Consider the following 14,070-nt stretch of genomic DNA (forward strand, 5'->3'; position numbering starts at 1 on the left):
TTGAATGTGTAGGTGTGTCCAAACTTTTGACTGGTACTGTATGACAGTCTCTCTTGACTCAAAGTAGAGGAGAGATTGACTGCATGTTCTTGTAAGAAATATTGTGTCACATTTCTGTATAATCCACTTACAATGCATTCCGAAAGTATTCAGATTTTGTCATGCCAAATTTGTTACGTTATAGCTTTATTATAAATGGATTCAATAGTTTTTTCCCCTCATCAATCTACACACAATACCCCATAATGACAAAGCAAAAACAGGTTTTTAGAATGTTTAACAAATTGATAATAAAAAAATAAGTATTCAGACTCAGTACTTTGTTGAAGCACCTTTGGCAGTGATTACATCCTCGAGTCTTCTTGGGTATGAAGCTACAAGCTTGGCACACCTGTATTTGGGGAGTTTCTCCCATTTTTCTCTGCAGGTCCTCTCAAGCTCTGCCAGGTTGGATGGGGAGCGTCACTGCGCAGCTATTTTCAGGTCTCTCCAGAGATGTTTGACTGGGTTCAAGTCTGGGCTCTGGCTGGGCCTTATCAAGGACATTCAGAGACTTGTCCCAAAGCCACTCCTGTGTTGTCTTGGCTATGTGCTTAGGGTCGTTGTCCTGTTGGAGGTGAACCTTCGCCCCAGTATGAGGTCCCTTCTCCCCCGATTGCTCAGTTTGGCCTGGCGGCCAAATCTAGGAAGAGTCTTGGTGGTTCCAAACTTCTTCCGTTTAAGAATGATGGAGGCCACTGTGTTCTTGGGGACCTTCAATGTTGCATACATTTTGTGGTACCCTTTCCCAGATCTGTGCCTTGACACAATCCTGTCTCAAAGCTCTATGGGCAAATCCTTCAACCTCATGGCTTGGTTTTTGCTCTGACATGCACTGTAAAATACACACACTACTGCTTGCACACTCATTGGCAGATAAGTGCTTTCGATGAAGCACAATAGCACATACCCTCTCTCTCACACCCACTCCTGTCCACCAATATTTAGTGAAGTACACAGTTATAGTGATGCTGCCATCTAGTGGGTGCCATCGGGTGTGCGTACCATGCACACTGCTTTACAGGTGTACTGTGGTTTCCTGCTTTTGTTCTCCAGGTCAAATCACCACAACCACTCCATCTGCCCCTCTAGATAGCATGCTACAGAACAGCCAAGAGGAGAGGGTTAGCTTCCAACAGCACCAGGAGGACTCTAAATATGTGCTACCTAGGCAACACATGTCCATGTTGAGTTGTAGGTTGCTTGCTCATGTATCAAGTTATGTTGAAATCAGGTTTTGAGGGAAGCATGCATTACGTTATAGGCCTAGGCTATATGGTAATTATAACAAAATAATGTTCTCAATTGCCATATTGTCAGACCTACTACCAATGACAGAGTGAAGAGAGTTTCATATTTCATGATACAAATAAACATTGATTTGATTTTACACATCAGGAAACAAGCATCCTTCAAACTCACGTATAAAAGTGAATCCATCAGAGAAACAATAGAATAGTGTTCCCAGATGGGATGATGATTTGGCCAACTTTCCTCCTCACTGTTGACCCTGCCCGTCTCAGGCAAAGTGTGTCGTCAAGTCCAGCCTGTCTTGCTGTTAGAAACCCAAACAACTTCCCTCAATATATGTATATTTAAATAATTTAGCTAGCTAGCATGACTGTTTGTTATGGTTGTTCTAAAGCTAGCATAGCATAATTAGCTTGGCTAACCATGTACAAATTCAATATCGTTAACGTTAGCTACTAAGCCAGTTTTGCAAACGTTTTTTGTGTAAATAAATCTCTGTGATCTGGATTTATAAAAGTCAATATAAATAATTTGAATCAGTCAAATTTCACGCTCTGTCTTATTTAAACTCATTTAGCAAGCTAGTATAGCTCCAGCCAACAAGGGGTGTACGCGGCCATGTTGTTACGTCAGGATTTTTGAGCCCTCGCTGGTATAACAAGTGTACTGATTGGTTCCTCTGATTCTGTCATCCAATTAAAACATATCTTACTGTTGTCTGTTTTTAGATACGGGAGATTGCATAAACAATAAATCCAATTGAACATGCGTTGAGAGGTGAGGTTGTGTGGTGAAAAATACGAGCCCGATAGCTAGATCATATTTTCTCAATATGAGCAGGATCGGGGGTCTATTACGCCGGAGCTTTGGGGTGATAAAAGAACATGTGGGCACCGACCATTTCGGAAATAAATACTACTGGCAGCCCGAGCAAAAAACTTGGACGGGTAAGTTGTTAACGCTTTAGCTACCTCATCCCTAGAAACTTTGACCTAGACAGCCACCTCTGTAACGTTATTGTTGTCCTAGCTACATAACTAGTTACACGTAACGTTAGCTGTCTTCTGGAATTCTCCAGTTTTATTAGCCATCTACTTTAACTAGAAGCTACACGTTTAGATGGCTAGCTAACGTTACAGTAAATGGTATAGGCTACAAAGTAATCAAATGTAACAGTAGCTATGTTAGCTAGCAAATATTCGTTTCAATATGTACAATTATAGCTTGCTCAAACTGTGACCAAATCTTCCTACACATTTTAATTTTAATCGAGATTATTACATTAGTGGCATTGAATTCTGATCTCTTTGCAACATGTTATTGAGATCTTGGCTGTCGCTTTTTGTTTCATGTAATATATGACCACTAGATGGAGTACGTGTACCTGTTTTGATATATCCCAAACAAATCACATCAGTTTCTTCAATACATTCCATACACTCCTCTTCCTTGTGTGTTAATTGAAACACATTTGACACGTCAAAGCTCAGTGAAGCCCATCTCTGTTAAAACATCCCATCAAAATATGGCACTGCAACCCTGTCACATAATTACAATAAATTAATCTCCCTCTACTCTTCACACACTTTCCATTCAACCTTCTTATGAGGATGTAGAACGAGGTCAGATTTCTCAGCTGAGAAAGATAGTGTGTATGTAGCTTAATATATAAGCCAAGCCTCAGATGTGAGTCAGCAGACTTAGCCGTGGTGACTAGGCACTGTTGTCCCTCAGGTAGCAAGGTCCTTAGTAGGCAAGGTCGAGGACATTCATGCTGTTCTGTAGACTGAATTAGCTTCCTTACCTCGTCCCCTTTCCTTCATCAATGACTTGACATTGTAGCAGAGATGCATCCTTCTTCAATTTATAACGTAAGGAGTGTGTGTTGTCTCAGCATCTAGTTTGAAAAATGCAAAACAATGTGATTGAAATTCACCCAGTCCTTTCACGTGTCAATACTATCCAGGAGAGAGGAGATTTAGGATCAGTATAGCCTTTTAGATCATAATGAATCCGGTTAGTATGGATGGGGGGGACCTGATCTTTGCTGAGAAATCTCAATGTACAAGGGAGTTGAGCGTTGACTAGTGTGGGTGGATTGGAGCTCCGACTACATTGAGTCGCTGTCAATTGATACCTGTAAAATCTTAAACGCTTACATGTTTGTCCTATGTAAAGTCGGGCCTGTCTTTGTTTGCTGAAATCCATACTTTTGAATACAACCACCAACCTTTTCTTAGTTTCAATGGCTCTAAAACGTAGATTACCCTACATAATCTGAGATTAAATTGGGGCATTCGCGCTGAGTTGCCATTTTAAAGCAATAGAAACTAGGAAACAGTTGGTGTGGATATCAGCAAACAAAGACTTTACACAGGACAAACACAGGTACACGGTAAGGGTTTTACATTTACATTTTAGTCATTTAGCAGACGCTCTTATCCAGAGCGACTTACAGTAGTGACTGCATACATTTCATTCCATGCATTTTTTTAAACATTTTTCTTTGTACTGGCCCCCCGTGGGAAACAAACCCACAACCCTGGCGTTGCACACACCATGCTGGCGTTGCAAACACCATGCTCTACCAACTGAGCCACAGGGAAGGCCCACATTTTACAGTATCGACTGACAGCGACTCGATGTAGTGAGAGCTCCAGTCCGCCCACACACGTCCTGTTGAAATGGTTTAACTAGGTCTGCATTTCAATCCGTAAACCCATGTTAGCTTTATTCATTTACCAAGATGATCTCCCTCTCGTGGTGTAGGATTTCGCGAGGAGATATTGGCCTGGCACCCATTCACTCACTAACTGCGTCGTTTGTGGGGGATGACATGTTTACTGTTGCCTTGTTGTTGTCGTCGTGTTTGTTTGCTAGACCTTTGCCCACCTCGTTTTATTTATTAACTTGAAGATATCCGTAAATTATTTCAAAGCATGTAGGTGGCTGGGTATTCAAACATCGTAGAGCACAGGGAGAGACCTCTTTTGTTATTCAGTCATTAGGCCTACGGTGATTTCCCAATGGGACCTCTGGTGCATGAATAGCCTAGGCATCAAGTACATGCACACTTATGTCATCACATATTGGCTGTGTAATGACACGGGTCATAATGGTTGATTCTCCACTCACTCTTCCACACCACAGGGAGGCCAGAGCTTTGCACTGTCTTCAGCTACTACCACACACACACACACACACACACACACACACACACACCCATTGGTGTAGCACACAACCCCGTAGCCCCGACACGCTTTACACCCTCCCACCCCATGTCCTCATTACATGCAGTGCAACGAGAATACTCACGGTCTGTAAAGTTCTCTACTTTTGATAGATTTAAATGAACAATATCGGAATCACCATAGTCACAACTATAAACTGTCAACTCCTTTTGCCTGATAGATTAAAATAGAATATGCTTTTTGGTTCAAATATGTGACATTTTAACTAGGTTTTAAAGTCATAAAGCAACTGAGGAAAACTAAATTGCTACTGTGTGAATGAAGAAGAAAGGAAAAAAAAGAAATCACCTTTTGAAATGTTGTGTAATGTCAACTCAACTCCGTCAGAGTGCGGACAAATCTGCAAGAATGGTTGTTTTATTGGGGATTTTCAAATGAAGAATTTTCCATATTTTGCGCATGTTTGTATTGAACTTTCTATTTTTAAAGACACAAATGTCTGTTTTGAGTATCTGTTGTCAACTCAGTCCGTGGCTTGTCAACTCCGTCACTGATTGCTAACGCCCCTTAAACTTTTTTTTCTCTCTTTTTTCTCAATATTCTGCCAAAAAATATTTTCATCACTGTTCCGCAACACATGCTTAAACAATTGAGGTATTTGCCGTGCAAGACCTAAGGGATAATGTTTGCTTTAGAAGTGTTTTATGTTCTAAATCTAGGGAAACGGGTCATAATGCTAACGAAATTAGAGCATTTAGTAGTGCTATAAAACAAAGCAAAAAGAAGTTTGGAGATTTGTATTACATATTACCTTGCGCGGGGCCCCTGCAAAACTGAGCGGGGCCCCTGCGAAACTGCGCTACGCCACTGACGCACGCGATCTCTCCTCTTTCTTTCGCTCACTCCAACCTTGTAGAAATAAAGGGGATATATTATTAAGTTCATACGTCTTGCTCTTTTTTGAAATCTTAAACTGCACAGACAGACTGCAGGCTCTTTACAACAGCAACGCAGGATGGAGGAGGAAACTATTTCTCTCTCCCTCCCCCTCTCTTTAGTAAATTCATAGGTAACTCTCTTTCTCTCAACTATCTGCTCAATCTATTCACCTGGCCCTATTCATGTCCTCCTTTGATTTATTTATTTTTTGTACTTTAGTGCTCCTGTTTTCTATCCCTCTCAATCTGTTGGGCTGTATGAAACTGGGGCGTAAGTAATATAATATTCGGTTCGGTTTCCCAGGACAGAATTGTGAAAAAGCAGAGGGAAAAATATTCCAGTGTTATTTTGTTCAAGCTATCTCTATCCTCTCCCTTCTCTTTTTCCCCTCTATCACTTTATTTTTTCTCTCTCTCTCGCTCTCGCTCTCTCTCTTTCTCTCTCTCTGTACTCCAGCTCTTTTTGATGCCTGTCCAGAGCTGTGTAGAATATCAGAGTGGTTGTGTTATGTGAAGGGCCCAGCAACATACTACAGTACCCTTGTAAATGTACACAGAGCCTCTTTTAGCCTGGTTGCCAGTCCATTCTAGCTTTAGCTAACTCCTTTTGGCTTTGTTTCTCGTTTAGCATTTCTGACTGGCTATCTGATAAATGGAACGAGTACACAGAACAGACTATCTATGCCTCTGCCATAGAAATGAAAAGTAGGCCTAACTCCATGTCCCTAGCCTGGGCTGCCTGGTGGTTATTGGTTAGCCAGATCTGTTTCCAAACATGACAACAACAAAGGAGTTGGCTGAAGGCAAATTCGGCCTAGATCTGGCTACCAGGCTACGATGCCTCTGTCCGTATGAACACAGAGCATAAGCCTATCCCTTTCTGTGCTCCTCTGTCTTTCTGTCTCTCTATACTGTATGTACCCAGACTGGCGCAACCTCACTGCAGGGACGCCCTATCACACTGACTGGAAGAAAGCAAGGCATTCTGGAGATTGGCCCATTTGTCTTAATGGCAGCCGGGCTGCAGCACTGACGCCCATCCCCTCTTATTTAGGGAGAGCGGAGAGGAGAGCTGACATTATCGCCCGCTGCAGGCGGATTGGAAAATAATTGCCTTTATGATTGCTATTTTTTTCCCCCCTTGCCTCTTTGAGGAGGTGTAGCCTTTGTCTTGGAATCAGTGGCTGCTCAATAGTGGACAGGGGAAAGGCAGCCCCCTTTCATGTGGCAGTGAAAAGGATGTATTTTTAGTGCTATTCACTTAGCGCTGTATGCTATGCAGTTTTAATCTATTGGTCCGTGCACTGTGCGAGGAGGAATCTGGGGCTTCAGAGGTGCACCACACTGTGTGAGAGAAAAGAGGCATTGACTTGTCCTCCTGTTACTATCCTCTCCCTTTTGTCTATTATTTATTTGATTCTGAGGCTCTGTTCCATGAAGTGAAAACTGAAAGGCTTTCGGTTGGTTCTGCCTTTTCAGGTTGTCTAGTGTGGGAGGGGAGGTTGTGTGTGTGTGTGTGTGTGTGTGTGCCGCGCGCGTTTGCAAACCTAAAGAGAACGAGCTAGTGAATTCTCAACACTTCATGCCTTAGCACACTTAACACAACAACAGATGGCTGTGTGTCATCAGAGCGTTAATTCAGGCTGCATATATTCCATGAACGAAGTCACAGCCGAGAGCGACTGGGGTCCAAATGGCTGTTTACTCAGCCACAAGCTGTCCCCAGGGGGAGATGAAGGAAGCTGTAGGCCTCTCTTCAACGCCAGCACTGGGTTTGTCATGGAGGCCTATGACCAAAGCTGCCTGGGGTATTAAATCGTCTTCATTGAATGGCAGCGTTGCCATGCTTGGGCTTTCAATGAAGGTTGTTTACCCATCATCATGCCAAGTTCATCTAGCAGCTAGCAATGTTATCCTCCTATGGACACACATTAGCCAGGCCTTAAGTGTTATTTTATTGGAACAGGTTTAGATTTAATAATGTGTCATTCCACCTCAAAAAGCACAAGAAAGAAGATTTCAACACCCACCATCTCTAGTTTGTTCTCTACTGTACGGGAAACTGTTGAGCGTGAAGAACCCAGAAGCTTTGGTGCGCCTAGCAACTACTACCATACCCTGTTCAAAGGCACTTAAATCTTTTGTCTTGCCCATTCACCAGCTGAATGGCACACATACATAATCCATGTCTCAAGGCTTAAAAATCCTTCTTTAACCAGTCTCTTCCCCTTCATCTACACTGATTTTTTGAAGTGGATTCAACAAGTAACATCAATAAAGGATCATGGGCCGGTTGCATAAAACACCTGAAGTAAATTTTCCACTTACCTTTTTCCTTAATTTCCTTAACTTTTTAAGTCAGTTGCACAAAACATTTTAAGGTCAATTTCCCTTCATTCAGTATGGATATCAATGTCAACAGCTTTTGTGGAGGTGACTGTTACTTTCATCAGCACTGGTTACAAAAGGAAAACATCAACCAGCTAGGTACTTAGCTAAACAATGGAAGGTGCACAATCCATGGCTACAAAGCTAGCTGGCTACATGTACTCTGTAAGAGCTTGACGTACTTGAAAGAAATATTAACAAGTTGGGAAAAAATTAACCGCAATAAATCTGATTCATCTTCTGAAGCAATTTGGTTATCCAGTCTTGATTGTAGCAAAATAGCTTTCATTTTGTGAGAGAGAATTTCTATCTCATTAAGGAGGTTTAGTTAGTGAATCAGGCCGTCTCCATGGTAACCAGATACTCTTTCTGCCATACGGGCCTTCAAACTACCGTAAAACTCCTTAAGGGTTAAGTATGCCCTTACCTAAGGAAATATTTTAGAGCTCTATGCAAAGCTTTTAAACAATTCTCTTAGGTAAGGGAAAATTATTCCTCAAGGTAAGCACTTCAGATGTTTTATGCACCCGGGGGGCCTTTAATGCCAAATAATGGCCCCCAGCCCAAAAAATTCCCCCCTAAATTACATTATTTTCATCCCCGCTATGCAAACAAGGCTGATTTCCGTGACAATTTTTGCTATTTAAACAAGCTTTGTTTAGCTAATAAGATGAAAACATTACTTCAAACTACTTTTGGGTATCATGTTAAACATTACAACATGAAATCCATGTCTTAAACATTGCTACATTTCGGAAATAGCAAAGAACAAGTGTAATCTGCTTGACACAATGTTACTTACCTTACAGATCAGAGTCAGATAATTTCCACTCCATATGCAAATCTGTTTGATTCATACACTGGCTTGTCTGGCTGTCATGTTTTCATTTTAAGCTGCCCTTCCTTTATCTACACTGAAATAGTATTATTTCATTTGTCCTCTTATGATTTAATTGTTCTCTCGCATAGCTCATTAGTACACATTTGTGGTTGAATATATATATATATATATATGTGTATAGTATGTGTGTGTATTTTATTTATTGTAGGTCCTAGGATAAAACAATGAATAATGTGGAACTAACAAATACCATCAAGAGATACCTGACAATTTACAATAATGAACACCTTGTGAAACAGCAGTGAAAACCAACCTGCCGATATTTACGATTTAAATATACAGTGGGGAGAACAAGTATTTGATACACTGCCGATTTTGCAGGTTTTCCTACTTACAAAGCATGTAGAGGTCTGTAATTTTTATCATGGGTACACTTCAACTGTGAGAGACGGAATCTAAAACAAAAATCCAGAAAATCACATTGTATGATTTTTAAGTAATTCATTTGCATTTTATTGCATGACATAAGTATTTGATACATCAGAAAAGCAGAACTTAATATTTGGTACAGACACCTTTGTTTGCAATTACAGAGATCATACGTTTCCTGTAGTTCTTGACCAGGTTTGCACACACTGCAGCAGGGATTTTGGCCCACTCCTCCATACAGACCTTCTCCAGATCCTTCAGGTTTCGGGGCTGTTGCTGGGCAATACAGACTTTCAGCTCCTTAAAAATCATACAATGTGATTTTCTGGATTTTTGTTTTAGATTCCGTCTCTCACAGTTGAAGTGTACCCATGATAAAAAATTACAGACCTCTACATGCTTTGTAAGTAGGAAAACCTGCAAAATCGGCAGTGTATCAAATACTTGTTCTCCCCACTGTATAAACGTTTAGATTTTGTTGTTGGTACAGTTGTCATTAATTTATTTTCACAGAATATTTGTATACTCACATGGTAATCATAGACTTGTTCTCAACAGGCAGCCAGTCTCGGAAAGGGGGATTTGAACAGGGAGACAGCGAAGTCCAGGCACTGCTGCTCTCTTTTGTTCTGAGTTTTTGCAGTGCTAGTGTTTTTAGTTCATCTGTGTATTTCACATTATGTGCCCAGTATGATCGAGCAAGACAACAGTAGCTGTAGATGATGTAATGAACTGTTGGAGGGTGGTTGGTAATGGAGGACATCAGGTGGATCTGGGTGTTGGCCAAAACCCCTAGCTCTTGGTGAACAGGAGCGGAGTTAAAGGGAACATGGTAGGAGACAGACGTAAACATGCAAACACACAGGTTACACTTTACTGTGAGAAAATGTATGGATAACTGCATTGTTATAAATTAGAGATGTACTTTAACAGTTTTTTTGAAAGTATAGCCTACTACAAGCTGGTCCCCTTCCGACTCAACACAGAGAATCCGACTGATCCGAATTCACTAGCTCTGGTGGATGGGATACCTCCTGGGTGGCTCAGACAGTCGATGGTCCTAAAGTCATTTTTCAAAGTAAATTGAAGAGGTAGATGTTTATAAGCTCAGCATAACTACCATTTCTTGCTTTTTCAAATGTCAACCAAAGCTTAACATATTTTGTCTATTGGGCTTCAACGAAGTGTATGGCGTCAGAGCTTTCAGTGGTCGACCGTCCAACTGGAGAAGATTGCTGGCTTCCACCGAGGGAACCATTGGAAGACAACAATATCAGTGTTAGGCGAACAGGAGCAGTGTTAAAGGGGACAGGGTATATACAATTGCATTGTTTTCCTCAGTAAACAGCTGCGGCTCCTGTCTGTACAGCAGGTGATAGAGCGAGTACTCGGTGGAGGCCTGGACGCTGTTGTTGTGTGCAAAGAGAATTACCTTCATGTTGTCCTCCCACCGTTCCTGGTACACGTCAAGGGACTTGCCCATGGCAGTCTTGAGGGTCTGGTTGGTCCATTCAAACAAACCTGGAGGAGGGGGTAGGAAACACAGTTGAAGTCGGAAGTTTACATACACCTTAGCCAAATGCATTCAAACTCAGTTTCACAATTCCTGACATTTAATCCTAGTAACAATTCCCTGTCTTAGGTCAGTTAGGATCACCACTTTATTTTAAGAATGTGAAATGTCAGAATAATAGTAGAGTTAATCACTTCAGCTTTTATTTCTTTCATCACATTCCCTTGGGGTCAGAAGTTTACATACACGCAATTAGTATTTGGTAGCATTGCTTTTAAATAGTTTTACTTGGGTCAAACGTTTTGGGTAAACTTCCACAAGCTTCCCACAATAAGTTGGGTGAATTTTGACCCATTCCTCCTGACAGAGCTGGTGTAACTGAATCAGGTTTGTAGGCCTCCTTGCTCGCACATGCTTTTTCAGTTCTGCCCACAAATCTATGGGATTGAGGTCAAGGCTTTGTGATGGCCACTCCAATACCTTGACTTTGTTGTCTTTAAGCCATTTTGTCACAACTTTGGAAGTATGTTTGGGGTCATTGTCCATTTGGAAGACCCATTTGCGACCAAGCTTTAACTTCCTGACTATTGTCTTGAGATGTTGCTTCAATATATCCAAATAATCTTCCTCCCTCATGATGCTATCTATTTTGTGAAGTGCACCAGTCCCTCCTGCAGCAAAGCACCCCCACAACATGATGCTGCCACCCCCGTGCTTCACGGTTGGGATGGTGTTCTTCAGCTTGCAAGCATCCCCCTTTTTCCTCCAAACATAACGATGGTCATTATGGCCAAACAGTTCTATTTTTGTTTCATCAGACCAGAGGGCATTTCTCCAAAAAGTACGATCTTTGTCCCCATGTGCATTTGCAAACCGTAGTCTGGCTTTTTTATGGCGGTTTTGGAGCAGTGGCTTCTTCCTTGTTGAGCGGCCTTTCAGGTTATGTCGATATAGGACTTGTTTTACTGTGGATATAGATACTTTTGTACCCGTTTCCTCCAGCATCTTCACAATGTCCTTTGCTGCTGTTCTTTGATTGATTTGCATTTTTCGCACCAAAGTACGTTCATCCCTAGGAGACAATGCGTCTCCTTCCTGAGCGGTATGACGGCTGCGTGGTCCCATGGGGTTTATACTTGCGTACTATTGTTTGTACAGATGAACGTGGTACCTTCAGGCGTTTGGAAATTGCTCTGTCTAAACAATTGTTGGAAAAATGACTTGTCATGCACAAAGTAGATGTCCTAACCAACTTGCCAAAACTACAGTTTGTTAACATAAATTGTGGAGTGGTTGAAAAAAAAGTTTTAATGACGCCAACCTACGTGTATGTAAACTTCCGACTTGAACTGTATCTATTGACAATGTAAGATATTGAAATACACTATATATACACAAAAGTATGTGGACACCCTTTGAAATTAGGGGATTCGGCTATTTCAGCCACACCCGTTGCTGACAAGTGTATAAAATTGAACACACGTCCATGCAATCTCCATAGACAAACATTGGCAGTAGAATAGCCTTACTGAAGAGCTCAGTGACATTCAAGGTGGCACTGTCATAGGATGCCACCTTTCCAACAAGTCAGTGTGTCAAATTTCTGCCCTGCTAGAGCTACCCCGGTCAACGGTAAGTGTTGTTATTGTGAAGTGGAAACGTCTAGAAGCAACAACAGCTCAGCCGCGAAGTGGTAGGCCATACAAGCTCACAGAACGGGAACGCCGAGTGAATTCGTCTGTCTTCAGTTGCACCACTCACTACCAAGTTCCAAACTGCCTTTGGAAGCAATGTCAGCACAAGAACTGTTAATTTGGAGCTTGATAAATGGGTTTCCATGGCCAAGCAGACGCACTCAAGCCTTAGATCACCATGCGCAATGCCAAGCATCGGATGGAGTGGTTTAAAGCTCTCAACAAGTGGACTCTGGAGCAATGGAAACGCAAGTGTTGTCTGGCGTGATGAATCGCGCTTCACCATCTGGCAGTCCGACGGATGAATCTGGGTTTGGCAGATGCCAGGAAAACGCTACCTGACACAATTTAGTGCCAACTGTAAAGTTTGGTGGAGGATTAATGGTCTAGGGCTGTTTTTCATGGTTTGGGCTAGGCCCCTTAGTTCCAGTGAAGGGAAATCTTAACGCAATAGCATACAATGACATTCTAGACGATTCTGTGCTTCCAACTTTGTGGCAACAGTTTCGGGAAGGCCCTTTCTTCTTTCAGCATGACAATGCCCCTGTGCACAAAGTGAGATCCATACAGAAAGGGTTTGTCGATCGATGTGGAAGAACTTGACTGGCCTGCACAGAGCCCTGACCTCCTTTGGGATGAATTGGAATGCAGACTGCGAGCCAGGCCTAATCGCCCAACATCAGTGCCGACCTCTTGTGGCTGAATGGAAGTCCCCGCAGCAATGTTCCAACATCTGGTGGAAAGACTTCCCTGAAGAGTGGAGGCTGTTAAAGCAGCAAAGGGGGACCAACTACATATTAACGTAAATGATTTTGGAATGAGATATTTGACGAGCAGTTGTCCACATACTTTTGGTCATGTAGTGTATGTCTGATCATGTATGACGGAAAAACAAAAAGTAATTGTAAAAAATAAACAAAACAATCCATTGGTGACAGAATATAACCTATAACATCCGTACCTTGTTCCAGAGTTCACGACCTTGGTCAGTCAAGATGACCTCAGGAGAACCTTGGGTGTTAAAGATGTCCATCATCGCCTTGGTGGCCTCGCCAGTCTCGTCCTTGATCGGTATCATACAAAATGAAAATCACATTTCGGTTTCAAGCACCCTTTTTAATGGGTTACAGAAGGACATTTTAGAGTTAAGCACGTAATCTTCCTTTACTGGCCTTAATGGGCATTTCCTCCACCCACTTGGTAAAGTGTTCGGTCGCCATCAGACACCAGCTGTTGCCATTCCTGGATTTCGTGAAGGGTCGGATGAGGTTAACCCGTAACATTTTAAAGTGTTAGAGATTACTTTATTCTTACCCGTATTTGTGTCGTACAATATGCAGATGTTTGTAAGGATACTGACACATACACGTTCTATAATATTGAACTCTGCTGTGAACGAATAAAGCAACCATTACAAAACAACTTATCGGGGCAAAATGTGAATTGTGACACTTACCGTCCATGTGCCATGGTGAAACAACTGATGACCTTCAACTCCGGCGCCACAGTCTTCGCCCTCTCAAACTTCTGGAAGGCTAGACAGGTACTGACCTTCAAGCACAAAGTGACAAATTGAAACATTGTGTGCTCTCTGATATGACATTCATTGAAAACATGATCATTTCACATATAAAAGAATGCGATTTATAAACAAAAGGTTATTTCACATGCCCAGCTATCCACATCCTTTACAATCTCACGCCAGAAGAAGCGTAGGTTGATTTTTGGCAATCATGCACTTCACTCTGAAATGGCCAGCATGCATCTCGGTCAGCATGGCCCCCCT

The 14,070-nt window shown here is 42.0% G+C and overlaps 2 protein-coding genes across 4 annotated transcripts in view; one reads left to right on the forward strand and one right to left on the reverse strand.

The window, feature by feature from the left end:
* Window positions 1-1,913, reverse strand: part of LOC106585161 (elongation of very long chain fatty acids protein 7) — a 40,887-nt gene extending 38,974 nt beyond the window's left edge. For all 3 annotated transcript variants that reach the window (XM_014171065.2, XM_014171063.2, XM_014171064.2), the window contains exon 1: window positions 1,462-1,913. The gene's annotated coding sequence lies outside the window, so the exon portion shown is untranslated. The remainder of the gene's footprint in view (window positions 1-1,461) is intronic.
* Window positions 1,914-2,006: 93 nt separating this feature from the next.
* The window catches only part of LOC106585159 (NADH dehydrogenase [ubiquinone] 1 alpha subcomplex assembly factor 2), a 37,422-nt gene continuing 25,358 nt past the window's right edge, over window positions 2,007-14,070 (forward strand). The window contains exon 1 of the mRNA XM_014171060.2: window positions 2,007-2,237. Within this exon, the coding sequence (XP_014026535.1) occupies window positions 2,123-2,237 (115 nt within the window). The 5' untranslated portion in view covers window positions 2,007-2,122. The remainder of the gene's footprint in view (window positions 2,238-14,070) is intronic.

Source organism: Salmo salar, chromosome ssa24 (assembly GCF_905237065.1).
Source record: "Salmo salar chromosome ssa24, Ssal_v3.1, whole genome shotgun sequence".
Lineage (NCBI taxonomy): Eukaryota > Metazoa > Chordata > Actinopteri > Salmoniformes > Salmonidae > Salmo > Salmo salar.